General features: G+C 35.4%; 1 protein-coding gene and 1 long non-coding RNA gene across 2 annotated transcripts; both read right to left on the minus strand.

Moving 5' to 3' along the window:
* Positions 1-1,819: 1,819 nt before the first annotated feature.
* LOC134845981 (uncharacterized) lies at positions 1,820-12,050 on the minus strand. Its single transcript, XM_063863132.1, has 5 exons — positions 11,958-12,050; positions 11,201-11,253; positions 9,644-9,749; positions 8,360-8,559; positions 1,820-2,079 (listed from the first exon to the last, which is right to left on the minus strand). The coding sequence occupies exons 3-5, from the start codon at positions 9,676-9,678 to the stop codon at positions 1,955-1,957; spliced, it is 360 nt and encodes a 119-aa protein (XP_063719202.1). The 5' UTR covers positions 9,679-9,749; positions 11,201-11,253; positions 11,958-12,050; the 3' UTR covers positions 1,820-1,954.
* On the minus strand, positions 3,726-6,167 carry LOC134845982 (uncharacterized). Its single transcript, XR_010162772.1, has 3 exons — positions 6,069-6,167; positions 5,312-5,364; positions 3,726-3,860 (listed from the first exon to the last, which is right to left on the minus strand). It is a non-coding gene; the product is annotated as an uncharacterized LOC134845982 (long non-coding RNA).
* Positions 12,051-13,864: the final 1,814 nt, after the last annotated feature.

The raw sequence follows: 13,864 nt of genomic DNA on the forward strand, positions 1-13,864 counted from the left end.
CGTAGACGCAAGTGTTTTTGATTCACTCCTGTAATTTTTAAAAATTATTAGCCCTGATGATGTAATTTTTTTTCGCGTAAAAGCTTTATTTGGCCCAAACGTTTTTGGCTCAAGTTTTATCGGTTTGGTTACTTTATTTTGTGTCACTTCAAAAGCCAAAAATTAATTAACTTTTTTAAAAAATTTTGGTGGTTTGTGTTGCAGCATTTCAAAATTTTAAAACTGAATTGCTCAAAATTTTTTAATGAAAACCATGGGCGTCTACACTTAATATCGGTTTTGTGGTTTTCGGTATATACTAAAAGCTTACTTAAAACTTTTGGCTGTGGTTTTACTGTTTCTCTGAAATTATTTTCATTTCTCCCAATTTTTTTTGGTTCAAAAGAAGGTTTAGTTGAATAGGCTTAAATCGCAGTAGATTACCACACAATTAAGTACTTTTACATTTATATCAGGGACACTGTACGGGTTTAAACAGCCCCATACAGGTGTGGTTTTTAGAAATTAACTTAAATTAAGTTGAAATGGTCTCTTAGCTACAACACATGGGTTTGAAACGTTATGATCAAATGAACATATCAATCAATTCTAAACTATGAGTGAAATAGTTTACCTTTAAGACGAATAAACCAATTTGTTCTTTGTCGGGCTAAATTGAATTTTTCGTTAATTTTGACCTGTGAAAAGGGGCTGGTATTATTTTACGTGCGTTTCATTGATTATTGTTCCGACTTTCGATACGAAAGTAACGGAATATTTGTGCTCGGGTGGGTTTTTTTTTTCTTCAGACAAATTTCGACTTTTTAACTAGCCTTTTTTGACGGAATTTTTTATTATCATTCAAAAGGTATTGTTGTCCTGAGCTTGAATTTGAAAAGATATTTCACCTGTGATCATTTTTCGTAAAGTTATGAGGGTTTAAAGGTTGCCATTTTGACCAATTTGGGACAATTAACGCGCGATATAATTCGAGCTATTAACGCGTAAATATACTTCTCCTTTTTAATACTCCTTTTTAATACACTAAAGTTGGAGTGCCTTAATAAGAACACAGAGCTCGTCATAATTGTTTGGCAAGGATTGTCCGTTTTAAAAGGGAAGATCAGCCATAGTATGTATCTAAGTTAGAAGCCATTTCAAATTTCAGTCAAGTTCTCTGTCAAGTTTGAAAGTTGAACCTTTAAAAAATTATCTTTTATATCCTTGAGTTTTTCGACACTTTTCCAATTGTCTAGTTAATAGGATGGCTTAGTTAGAACGATCACGCAATCAAATTCGTGACTGTTCAAAAAAACGGATATATCAACTTTTATCAAAGGGTTCAATTTCATATTTTGTCGTTTTGATTTTTGATTTTTTTCTAGTTCTTTTCTGATTTTTTGAGTGCAAATTCTTTCTCCAATACCAATCCGTTCTCTAATACCAACGTGCAATTTGCGGGGAATTTCGACCTCTGCTTTTGGTTTCAAAAGTGAATGCCAGTAATTCGATTTTCCAGTATAAAAACACTAAATCAAAGTTTTCTCTAAATCCAATCATTTTTAAAACTTTGAAGAGGTTTCAAGGGGATGTAATATGGTGTGAGAAATGAAAGTTGTTGCAAGAATTGTTGTTTTTATTTTGGTTGCGTTAACGTTTTTTTCTGCTTTTGGGATTTAACTTTAATTTCAAATAAGTGACAACCGTTATTCATTGCAGAAAATCGGGGAAAAAAACGATAATTCTTTTTCAAATGGACATTTTTACAAGGAATTACCAAAGGAACTTCTATCATTCAACTTCTTTTTAAATACCGTTGAAAATAAATTTGTGAGAATTTTTAAAATTGATTTTTGTTTCCATTTAGATTTTTAAATAGTCATTTTCAAAATGAGTGCATAGAATGCATTCAGCTTGGAGTTCGATTTTGTCTCATTTCTTTTTTGACTCCATAGTCGAGTTGGTTCCAGATTTGCTAGTTTTCTCTCATCGTCTTCATGATCCAATCATAACTGTGGGGCACATTTGCAAAGAAGCTTCCTTCAGTGCACTTCAAATACGGGGGATCGAAATAATTTCTGCTGAAAAAACTGGCCACACCTAGAATAAGCACAAAATTAAATGGTTACTAAAGGAAGAGAAGCAAAAACGGGTCACAGAAATTCGAAAACGGGTCAAAGTCAAGTTGAAAATGGCCGAAGAAACGAGTTGAAATTCAGCAAATGACATATCAACTTGATTTTATTACTTGAAATGAGTGTACCATTTTCAAAAATTGAGTGTACCTTCCCGTAACCTTCATTTTACGCTGCAACTTCTGATTTTACTAGAATGCAATATGGACCAGTTATTATAAGATTATAAAATTAGTCCATGTGCAAAGGTTCGTTACAACCGGTCGAAACGAACCAACGTTTCTCTTTGAGCAATCTAAGGGCGGGGAAGGAAAAAGAGCAAAAGCAAAATAAGAGAACGATCGTAGCGTACCTAACAAGCAATCTCCGTGTTTTGTGTCACAACTACTAGTGTAGAGTGGACTCCCGTCATCCTGGAAGCAAATGTTAGTTCCTTTAGTGATGGGATCCACGCAGATGAGGTACGGTGGACAAAAATCAGTCTGCCAAATGTTCGAGTACAAGAACTTGGACTCGTAAAAATTGGCTTCCACCAGGGTTGCAGGGAATGTTCTGCTCTTCTCCATTTTCTTATCACTCTAATTTTCTTTCTGACGATGAAACTACACTTTTTGTGAATAAATTGCAAAATATTTTTTAGTTTTTTGGATACCAGAAATCACTCCTGATTGAAGTACTAGAATACTTTGAGATTTTCCGTTCCGCCCCCAGAGCCCAGAGAATTTTTGTTATCCACGAGGAAACATTCCGAAATTGAAATTATACTCCAAGTAACTCTATAGAACAATCAACCGTTTTTCTCGACACAATGATTTCAACTGATTGTTAAGTGCAATTTTTAGGTCAGCAAACTGAATTTGTGGAGCTTTTAGACCAAAGAATGGTCGCAGACATTTTTTTGAAAATAAATTGCTTTTTGAGCAGTTTTGGAAGAAATAGGCCTAAAAAGTTTTTTGTGTAACTGAACGTAGCTAAGATTTGTACATAGATCGTGGTGATTTTTTTGGTTGTTTTATTCAGTTAAAAGTCTCAAGAATTGCTCGTGCTTAATTTTTTTTTTGCCCTTTGGTTTTCGATTTCTTTTCAAGTTTATTTCTTTTTTTGTTGAAAGGAAGTCAAACTCCACTATTGAACAGCAAAAATAAAAAGGTCAAGACAAACGTGGGTAACTTTAAGTTTCCAACGCTGATTTTAATGGTCAGATTTCCAGCAAAAATTTTAAATTTTTTATATTGATCCAGCTTCCTCAAATCGGGCTAAATTTATCGAAAAATGCCAATCAGAAACTCTTCTTGAAATCCAACGAGCTTTAAGGGCATGTATTTTTATCTTAGAAATTCGAAAGTTCAGAAAACAAGTCAGTTTTTTAGTTTTTTGTCTGTTTATTTGAGTTCATTGGCACTTTTAACTGTCTGTTGGCTTTGTTTTTTTTTATTGGAGGGTCCTCCTCTTTCAAAATTAATAGAAATTGACGCTAAATGAGCATTTAGAACTTTTTACGGTCGGTAAATAGCACTCGTACAGTAGTACTAAAGGTGGCTTTTATTGTGTTAGGAAGCTCATTTCGACAGAGCAACGCCATATCTAATTTTTCAATGTTAAGCTGTGAGGAGGGAGAGGAAAATGGAGAAGATTGAGTCCTGAATTTGGTAGAAGTGACTCCTAGTCCACTCATGCGCACATGTGTTCCATGATCCACTTCACTCCTGCATATTTTAATGATCCTATCATGCGAGACAGGCTCCGCTTGGAAGGCATCAAATAATTTCTACAATTTTCAATCTCAGTTTTCGCTCCAACCACCAAAAGTGTAGAGCAACTTTGAATTCAGGTGTTTTTCACACAAATTCAGGTGCAACAAGTCAGCATCAGATTGCGTGTCGAATGGTATTTCTAATTAAAGCCATCTCAAAAAATCAGCCTTTTAATCAATCATTTGTATTATTTTCAAGGAAAAATTGATCTTCATTGAAATGAAGTTTTCAGGCTCCTCTGAGTTTTTCAGACTTTTCATAAAAGCAAAAACGAAGACCAGCTTTTCTGTACACTTATGGAATTATTTTTTGAAATTCTTTCAACCACTCAAATCACGACTGAATTTTTTTTATTATCGAACCTCACTTGACCCACCCCCCGTGTAAGCGTTGAAGCTTTCTTTGAAATAACTTGTCCAGTTGAGAGCAGTTGGAACAACAAGATTGGTCGATTGCTCTGCACAAGGCACAGAATCTTCCAGTTACAGTTTGCAGAAAAATTTATCCTTTTTTTCGGTTTTCGAAATTTCATTGTTTTTCGGGTAGTAAAAAAACTTTACTAGCTTAATACAAAATACCGGTGGCTTTAGAATGATTGCTTAAACGTATGATTAGAATAGCGTACCAATTTAAGAGTGAAAGAGGTCAAACTGAAATTGGTTAGAAAAGTTCTTCGCTCTACAGATTTAATTCTTACAGCAATGCTCAGAACAAGCTTTTCTTTCAGTTCTGTTCATATTTGAAACAAGTTTTTGCCAGTTTGACTGAAATAAAGAAATCGAAACAAATTTTTTTTTTTTTTTTTAATTTTCTCCATTTTTTTCTCAAGAATTTTCTCTTTGAATAAAGAAACAGTCTGATATAGTTCTAAAAGGCCGTGGAATGAAGATCAGACTGGCCAAAATATAGTAAAAGTACTCTAGTGAAAGTAAATTGTGGATATTCAGCCTCTTAGCAAGTTTCGTCTACATTATCTGAAAACGAAAAAGTTTTTCTCGTCACTGATTGAAATTTTTTGAAATTGTTTTTGGAATCAGAATCACGACCATTAGAGCGTTAATTGGCAGTTGGGAAAAACTGATAGTTCAGGCATGCATTAGCAATATTCCAGCTTCTGATTCGAAACCATCTGGTTGGTTTATTATTTGTTATGTTTGAGCTAAAGTTTTTTTGTTTTCGTTTTTTAAATGGTCATTTAGGAACATTTTGTTCTTCTTGAATGGAAGGAAAGCAGCACTAAATGGGAATTTCTGGTCGGACTAAAACTTTTTTGCAAAGAAAGCTTCGACGCTTGGTTCATAGAACTCTGCAGAAACTATGATATGTCTTCGACATCAGTGGTTTAACTTGAACCAAATGGGTTCACTGGTCTCTGTGTTTCGTTCGTGTTGCCCCAAAAGGCTGTAGCTGATGATAAAAAAGATAGATTCAATTATTTGATGCCTAGTTTGACTAGTGCGATGTCGTTGCGAGGATGGTTTCCATACTGGTTGAACCTAAACAGTTCATTTTTCAAAATCCTTTAAAAAGGTGCAGCATGCGTGGAACTGATTGCACTATTAGGGCCTTTACTACTATTACATTGCCCGATTATTTAGCCGAATAATCAGATATCCAATTTTCAGAATCGTAAACCAGGTAGTTGTGTAGTAATGTGACTTCTAAACTCTAATATCAGAAATCGGCCTCGGCCTAAAATGCCTTTAGACTTTCCGACTTGATGATTTTTACGTCAGTAGCAGATTTGGGGGCGGGGGAGGGGCAGCCTTCGGGGGAGCGCGCCAAAGAACTCGTTTTTGTGCAATAATTTCCCTGCTGCGCAGAAAATATTGTCAAATTAGGCTCTATATAGTCATTTGCGAGAGCTCAAAAAATCAAATTGTTCGACCTAAAAAAAGGTAGACAAAGTTTTCGAACTGTTTTGTGAAATTCCCCCTCTCGCGAGGAAATCCTAGATCCCTCCCCCCACGTTATAGTATCACGGCTTACGTTATCGTATCACCTCTATCGGATTCCGATGTTCTTATCAACGACAATTTTTAATAGTTTGGCATGCACTCAATTTTCCGATGGAACGTTCAGCTGAATGTTGTGCCAATTAATTGGGCTTTAACATTGCTTTTTTTGATCTCCATTCATCAGCAAATGAATAAGTTTGTCGGTCCAAGTGATTGAGAAAGAAACAAGCAGTTTTACTCACCCTTCTGCCAAGAACACTTCTGAGTGAGGAATTGATCTGCGATAACCTCCGTCTGATGAAAAATCACCCACACAAATCTCGAAATTCGTGACTAAAACAAGCAGAGCTTCAGATCAAGTTAACATAAACGCTCCACTTTTTTTTTAAAAAAAATTGCATATCCAGAAATCTAACTAAAAAATGCTCATTCGGAAATCTCGGTTGTATCGGTTTTATGTGGTTTTGAAGTTATTGTCGGTTTGTAGTTGTCGTTTGGTGCATTTAAGGAATCTAACATGGGCAACTTTGTTTTTCGATATCTTATTTCGACAAACATATAAATGTATGTTTTTTTTCGACAGCTTTGATTTTTGAAAATCAATTCGGTGACTTCCATGTTTGTTTGCTAGTATGATATCGGCTTTGTGTTTGTCTTGGAGTATTAAGCCTTTTGAGCCTTTTATTGAATAATTTTAAGACCAGTGGTTTCATGTGAAATATGGATATTTTGATAACCCACAAATTCGAGAAATTTGGATTGTATCAGGTTCAAATTTAGAATACTTGAGTTTGATTTAACTTGCCTCCATTAATTTTATTGCAAAAATTGTGCACTACCCTCTCCTCCCCTTCACATCTGGACAAACCATTTCCACCAAAGGGTTCTCACATTTAGCTAACTCGTACTATACTGATTTTTGAAGGTCAAGCTCATTTTTTTTAAATGCGCCTTCGGTGATTTATCAAGAGATAACTTGGGTCAAATTGTGAGGCATGTTATTGAGGCATGGTTAACTTCTTGCACTAATTGTCACGTCAATGTGATTTCTCATTCTTTGAGAGCAATTTTGCACACCAAATTGAGGGGTAAAATCTTTGCACTTTCACACCTAAACAATACGACCTCTCAATTAGCTACTGCAATTGCAGAGTCTGAAAACAGTTTTCCTTAAGTTTAAATGAATATGTTCAAAAATTTTCTTCAAAGACATAAAGGAAGTTATAAGTCGTTCTTGAAATCAAAGAGTGCAAAGACGTAGAATAAAATGGTAAAGGTCAGAATGAAATGAGTTAAACAAATGAAAAAGTAAATCTTTTTTTTAAAAAACTACGAAAATCAGATTGTAAAAATTTGGTTTCAGTTCAATGGGTGGGAATTTTGATGCAATAATCAAAATTACTATTGATTTTAACAAAAATTGCTATTATTAGTTGATTTAACCAAAACTTCTGTATGTGTACATATACGAAATTTTTTGGTCCGGCAACGCATTGGCTCCCTTCACGTTCAAAATTTCAGTGGTCATTCAGTAAAATCTCCCGTTCCCGTGGTGTACGCCCCGATACTAATATTTGCCAGCTTAACAGCCATTGTCTGCAAGGTTGGATTATCTTTTTCTGCATCTTATGAAACTTCTCAAAACATATGTGGGTATTTTGACTAACAAACCAAAATTTTTGTTGCTTTCAACCAAAAATGATATATATTTATTATATGTATGTGTACATATTTTAAACTTTTTACAATGTGTACATGTTTTGTCAGAAAACGTATTGACTCCCTGGACGTTCAAAAAACCTAAGGTTATCAGTAAAATCTCCTATGCTTGCGGTATACGCCTTGCTACTTAATTTTTACCGGGTGGTCCAATAAATAACTTACCATATCATAAACGTAGCTTGCGCTTTGTTCATGGCGCAGCCTGTAAAAGGACCACTGGACCCAAAGAATTCGCTAAATATAACTAGTTTTTGGGATGGTCCGACGGTGCAACTACCCATGGAATGGAATAAATGGAGCATTAGCTTGAAACTGCCACTGTTTGCGAAAATTGGAGAATGGTTGATTAAATCACTAATGTCAAAACCGATAGAAATGACGTTACCGCCTACTTAATAATTTCTGCTGAAAAAACTGGCCACACCTAGAATAAGCACAAAATTAAATGGTTACTGAAGGAAGAGAAGCAAAAACGGGTCACAGAAATTCGAAAACGGGTCAAAGTCAAGTTGAAAATGGCCGAAGAAACGAGTTGAAATTCAGCAAATGACATATCAACTTGATTTTATTACTTGAAATGAGTGTACCATTTTCAAAAAATGAGTGTACCTTCCCGTAACCTTCATTTTACGCTGCAACTTCTGATTTTACTAGAATGCAATATGGACCAGTTATTATAAGATTATAAAATTAGTCCATGTGCAAAGGTTCGTTACAACCGGTCGAAACGAACCAACGTTTCTCTTTGAGCAATCTAAGGGCGGGGAAGGAAAAAGAGCAAAAGCAAAATAAGAGAACGATCGTAGCGTACCTAGCAAGCAATCTCCGTGTTTTGTGTCACAACTACTAGTGTAGAGTGGACTCCCGTCATCCTGGAAGCAAATGTTAGTTCCTTTAGTGATGGGATCCACGCAGATGAGGTACGGTGGACAAAAATCAGTCTGCCAAATGTTCGAGTACAAGAACTTGGACTCGTAAAAATTGGCTTCCACCAGGGTTGCAGGGAATGTTCTGCTCTTCTCCATTTTCTTATCACTCTAATTTTCTTTCTGACGATGAAACTACACTTTTTGTGAATAAATTGCAAAATATTTTTTAGTTTTTTGGATACCAGAAATCACTCCTGATGGAAGTACTAGAATACTTTGAGATTTTCCGTTCCGCCCCCAGAGCCGAGAGAATTTTTGTTATCCACGAGGAAACATTCCGAAATTGAAATTATACTCCAAGTAACTCTATAGAACAATCAACCGTTTTTCTCGACACAATGATTTCAACTGATTGTTAAGTGCAATTTTTAGGTCAGCAAACTGAATTTGTGGAGCTTTTAGACCAAAGAATGGTCGCAGACATTTTTTGAAAATAAATTGCTTTTTGAGCAGTTTTGGAAGAAATAGGCCTAAAAAGTTTTTTGTGTAACTGAACGTAGCTAAGATTTGTACATAGATCGTGATGATTTTTTTGGTTGTTTTATTCAGTTAAAAGTCTCAAGAATTGCTCGTGCTTAAATTTTTTTTGCCCTTTGGTTTTCGATTTCTTTTCAAGTTTATTTCTTTTTTGTTGAAAGGAAGTCAAACTCCACTATTGAACAGCAAAAATAAAAAGGTCAAGACAAACGTGGGTAACTTTAAGTTTCCAACGCTGATTTTAATGGTCAGATTTCCAGCAAAAATTTTAAATTTTACATATTGATCCAGCTTCCTCAAATCGGGCTAAATTTATCGAAAAATGCCAATCAGAAACTCTTCTTGAAATCCAACGAGCTTTAAGGGCATGTATTCTTATCTTAGAAATTCGAAAGTTCAGAAAACAAGTCAGTTTTTTAGTTTTTGTCTGTTTATTTGAGTTCATTGGCACTTTTAACTGTCTGTTGGCTTTGTTTTTTTTTATTGGAGGGTCCTCCTCTTTCAAAATTAATAGAAATTGACGCTAAATGAGCGATTAGAACTTTTTACGGTCGGTAAATAGCACTCGTACAGTAGTACTAAAGGTGGCTTTTATTGTGTTAGGAAGCTCATTTCGACAGAGCAACGCCATATCTAATTTTTCAATGTTAAGCTGTGAGGAGGGAGAGGAAAATGGAGAAGATTGAGTCCTGAATTTGGTAGAAGTGACTCCTAGTCCACTCATGCGCACATGTGTTCCATGATCCACTTCACTCCTGCATATTTTAATGATCCTATCATGCGAGACAGGCTCCGCTTGGAAGGCATCAAATAATTTCTACAATTTTCAATCTCAGTTTTCGCTCCAACCACCAAAAGTGTAGAGCAACTTTGAATTCAGGTGTTTTTCACACAAATTCAGGTGCAACAAGTCAGCATCAGATTGCGTGTCGAATGGTATTTCTAATTAAAGCCATCTCAAAAAATCAGCCTTTTAATCAATCATTTGTATTATTTTCAAGGAAAAATTGATCTTCATTGAAATGAAGTTTTCAGGCTCCTCTGAGTTTTTCAGACTTTTCATAAAAGCAAAAACGAAGACCAGCTTTTCTGTACACTTATGGAATTATTTTTTGAAATTCTTTCAACCACTCAAATCACGACTGAATTTTTTTTATTATCGAACCTCACTTGACCCACCCCCCGTGTAAGCGTTGAAGCTTTCTTTGAAATAACTTGTCCAGTTGAGAGCAGTTGGAACAACAAGATTGGTCGATTGCTCTGCACAAGGCACAGAATCTTCCAGTTACAGTTTGCAGAAAAATTTATCCTTTTTTTCGGTTTTCGAAATTTCATTGTTTTTCGGGTAGTAAAAAAACTTTACTAGCTTAATACAAAATACCGGTGGCTTTAGAATGATTGCTTAAACGTATGATTAGAATAGCGTACCAATTTAAGAGTGAAAGAGGTCAAACTGAAATTGGTTAGAAAAGTTCTTCGCTCTACAGATTTAATTCTTACAGCAATGCTCAGAACAAGCTTTTCTTTCAGTTCTGTTCATATTTGAAACAAGTTTTTGCCAGTTTGACTGAAATAAAGAAATCGAAACAAATTTTTTTTTTTTTTTTTAATTTTCTCCATTTTTTTCTCAAGAATTTTCTCTTTGAATAAAGAAACAGTCTGATATAGTTCTAAAAGGCCGTGGAATGAAGATCAGACTGGCCAAAATATAGTAAAAGTACTCTAGTGAAAGTAAATTGTGGATATTCAGCCTCTTAGCAAGTTTCGTCTACATTATCTGAAAACGAAAAAGTTTTTCTCGTCACTGATTGAAATTTTTTGAAATTGTTTTTGGAATCAGAATCACGACCATTAGAGCGTTAATTGGCAGTTGGGAAAAACTGATAGTTCAGGCATGCATTAGCAATATTCCAGCTTCTGATTCGAAACCATCTGGTTGGTTTATTATTTGTTATGTTTGAGCTAAAGTTTTTTTGTTTTCGTTTTTTAAATGGTCATTTAGGAACATTTTGTTCTTCTTGAATGGAAGGAAAGCAGCACTAAATGGGAATTTCTGGTCGGACTAAAACTTTTTTGCAAAGAAAGCTTCGACGCTTGGTTCATAGAACTCTGCAGAAACTATGATATGTCTTCGACATCAGTGGTTTAACTTGAACCAAATGGGTTCACTGGTCTCTGTGTTTCGTTCGTGTTGCCCCAAAAGGCTGTAGCTGATGATAAAAAAGATAGATTCAATTATTTGATGCCTAGTTTGACTAGTGCGATGTCGTTGCGAGGATGGTTTCCATACTGGTTGAACCTAAACAGTTCATTTTTCAAAATCCTTTAAAAAGGTGCAGCATGCGTGGAACTGATTGCACTATTAGGGCCTTTACTACTATTACATTGCCCGATTATTTAGCCGAATAATCAGATATCCAATTTTCAGAATCGTAAACCAGGTAGTTGTGTAGTAATGTGACTTCTAAACTCTAATATCAGAAATCGGCCTCGGCCTAAAATGCCTTTAGACTTTCCGACTTGATGATTTTTACGTCAGTAGCAGATTTGGGGGCGGGGGAGGGGCAGCCTTCGGGGGAGCGCGCCAAAGAACTCGTTTTTGTGCAATAATTTCCCTGCTGCGCAGAAAATATTGTCAAATTAGGCTCTATATAGTCATTTGCGAGAGCTCAAAAAATCAAATTGTTCGACCTAAAAAAAGGTAGACAAAGTTTTCGAACTGTTTTGTGAAATTCCCCCTCTCGCGAGGAAATCCTAGATCCCTCCCCCCACGTTATAGTATCACGGCTTACGTTATCGTATCACCTCTATCGGATTCCGATGTTCTTATCAACGACAATTTTTAATAGTTTGGCATGCACTCAATTTTCCGATGGAACGTTCAGCTGAATGTTGTGCCAATTAATTGGGCTTTAACATTGCTTTTTTTGATCTCCATTCATCAGCAAATGAATAAGTTTGTCGGTCCAAGTGATTGAGAAAGAAACAAGCAGTTTTACTCACCCTTCTGCCAAGAACACTTCTGAGTGAGGAATTGATCTGCGATAACCTCCGTCTGATGAAAAATCACCCACACAAATCTCGAAATTCGTGACTAAAACAAGCAGAGCTTCAGATCAAGTTAACATAAACGCTCCACTTTTTTTTTAAAAAAAATTGCATATCCAGAAATCTAACTAAAAAATGCTCATTCGGAAATCTCGGTTGTATCGGTTTTATGTGGTTTTGAAGTTATTGTCGGTTTGTAGTTGTCGTTTGGTGCATTTAAGGACTCTAACATGGGCAACTTTGTTTTTCGATATCTTATTTCGACAAACATATAAATGTATGTTTTTTTTCGACAGCTTTGATTTTTGAAAATCAATTCGGTGACTTCCATGTTTGTTTGCTAGTATGATATCGGCTTTGTGTTTGTCTTGGAGTATTAAGCCTTTTGAGCCTTTTATTGAATAATTTTAAGACCAGTGGTTTCATGTGAAATATGGATATTTTGATAACCCACAAATTCGAGAAATTTGGATTGTATCAGGTTCAAATTTAGAATACTTGAGTTTGATTTAACTTGCCTCCATTAATTTTATTGCAAAAATTGTGCACTACCCTCTCCTCCCCTTCACATCTGGACAAACCATTTCCACCAAAGGGTTCTCACATTTAGCTAACTCGTACTATACTGATTTTTGAAGGTCAAGCTCATTTTTTTTAAATGCGCCTTCGGTGATTTATCAAGAGATAACTTGGGTCAAATTGTGAGGCATGTTATTGAGGCATGGTTAACTTCTTGCACTAATTGTCACGTCAATGTGATTTCTCATTCTTTGAGAGCAATTTTGCACACCAAATTGAGGGGTAAAATCTTTGCACTTTCACACCTAAACAATACGACCTCTCAATTAGCTACTGCAATTGCAGAGTCTGAAAACAGTTTTCCTTAAGTTTAAATGAATATGTTCAAAAATTTTCTTCAAAGACATAAAGGAAGTTATAAGTCGTTCTTGAAATCAAAGAGTGCAAAGACGTAGAATAAAATGGTAAAGATCAGAATGAAATGAGTTAAACAAATGAAAAAGTAAATCTTTTTTTTAAAAAACTACGAAAATCAGATTGTAAAAGTTTTGGTTTCAGTTCAATGGGTGGGAATTTTGATGCAATAATCAAAATTACTATTGATTTTAACAAAAATTGCTATTATTAGTTGATTTAACCAAAACTTCTGTATGTGTACATATACGAAATTTTTTGGTCCGGCAACGCATTGGCTCCCTTCACGTTCAAAATTTCAGTGGTCATTCAGTAAAATCTCCCGTTCCCGTGGTGTACGCCCCGATACTAATATTTGCCAGCTTAACAGCCATTGTCTGCAAGGTTGGATTATCTTTTTCTGCATCTTATGAAACTTCTCAAAACATATGTGGGTATTTTGACTAACAAACCAAAATTTTTGTTGCTTTCAACCAAAAATGATATATATTTATTATATGTATGTGTACATATTTTAAACTTTTTACAATGTGTACATGTTTTGTCAGAAAACGTATTGACTCCCTGGACGTTCAAAAAACCTAAGGTTATCAGTAAAATCTCCTATGCTTGCGGTATACGCCTTGCTACTTAATTTTTACCGGGTGGTCCAATAAATAACTTACCATATCATAAACGTAGCTTGCGCTTTGTTCATGGCGCAGCCTGTAAAAGGACCACTGGACCCAAAGAATTCGCTAAATATAACTAGTTTTTGGGATGGTCCGACGGTGCAACTACCCATGGAATGGAATAAATGGAGCATTAGCTTGAAACTGCCACTGTTTGCGAAAATTGGAGAATGGTTGATTAAATCACTAATGTCAAAACCGATAGAAATGACGTTACCGCCTACTTCAATCGAAGAACCTTCTGTAGATGACGAAATG

This window comes from Symsagittifera roscoffensis, chromosome 5 (genome assembly GCF_963678635.1).
Source record: "Symsagittifera roscoffensis chromosome 5, txSymRosc1.1, whole genome shotgun sequence".
Lineage (NCBI taxonomy): Eukaryota > Metazoa > Xenacoelomorpha > Acoela > Convolutidae > Symsagittifera > Symsagittifera roscoffensis.

Bases quoted from the DNA above. Each gene is read 5' to 3' on its own strand.
- LOC134845981 (XM_063863132.1), bottom strand. From the start codon at position 9,678: ATGAGTGGACTAGGAGTCACTTCTACCAAATTCAG. The intron at 8,560-9,643 runs GACTCAATCTTC...GGAGAAGAGCAG, and splicing joins GTCACTTCTACCAAATTCAG to AACATTCCCTGCAACCCTGG. The intron at 2,080-8,359 runs GTACGCTACGAT...TGCTTATTCTAG, and splicing joins ACACGGAGATTGCTTGCTAG to GTGTGGCCAGTTTTTTCAGC.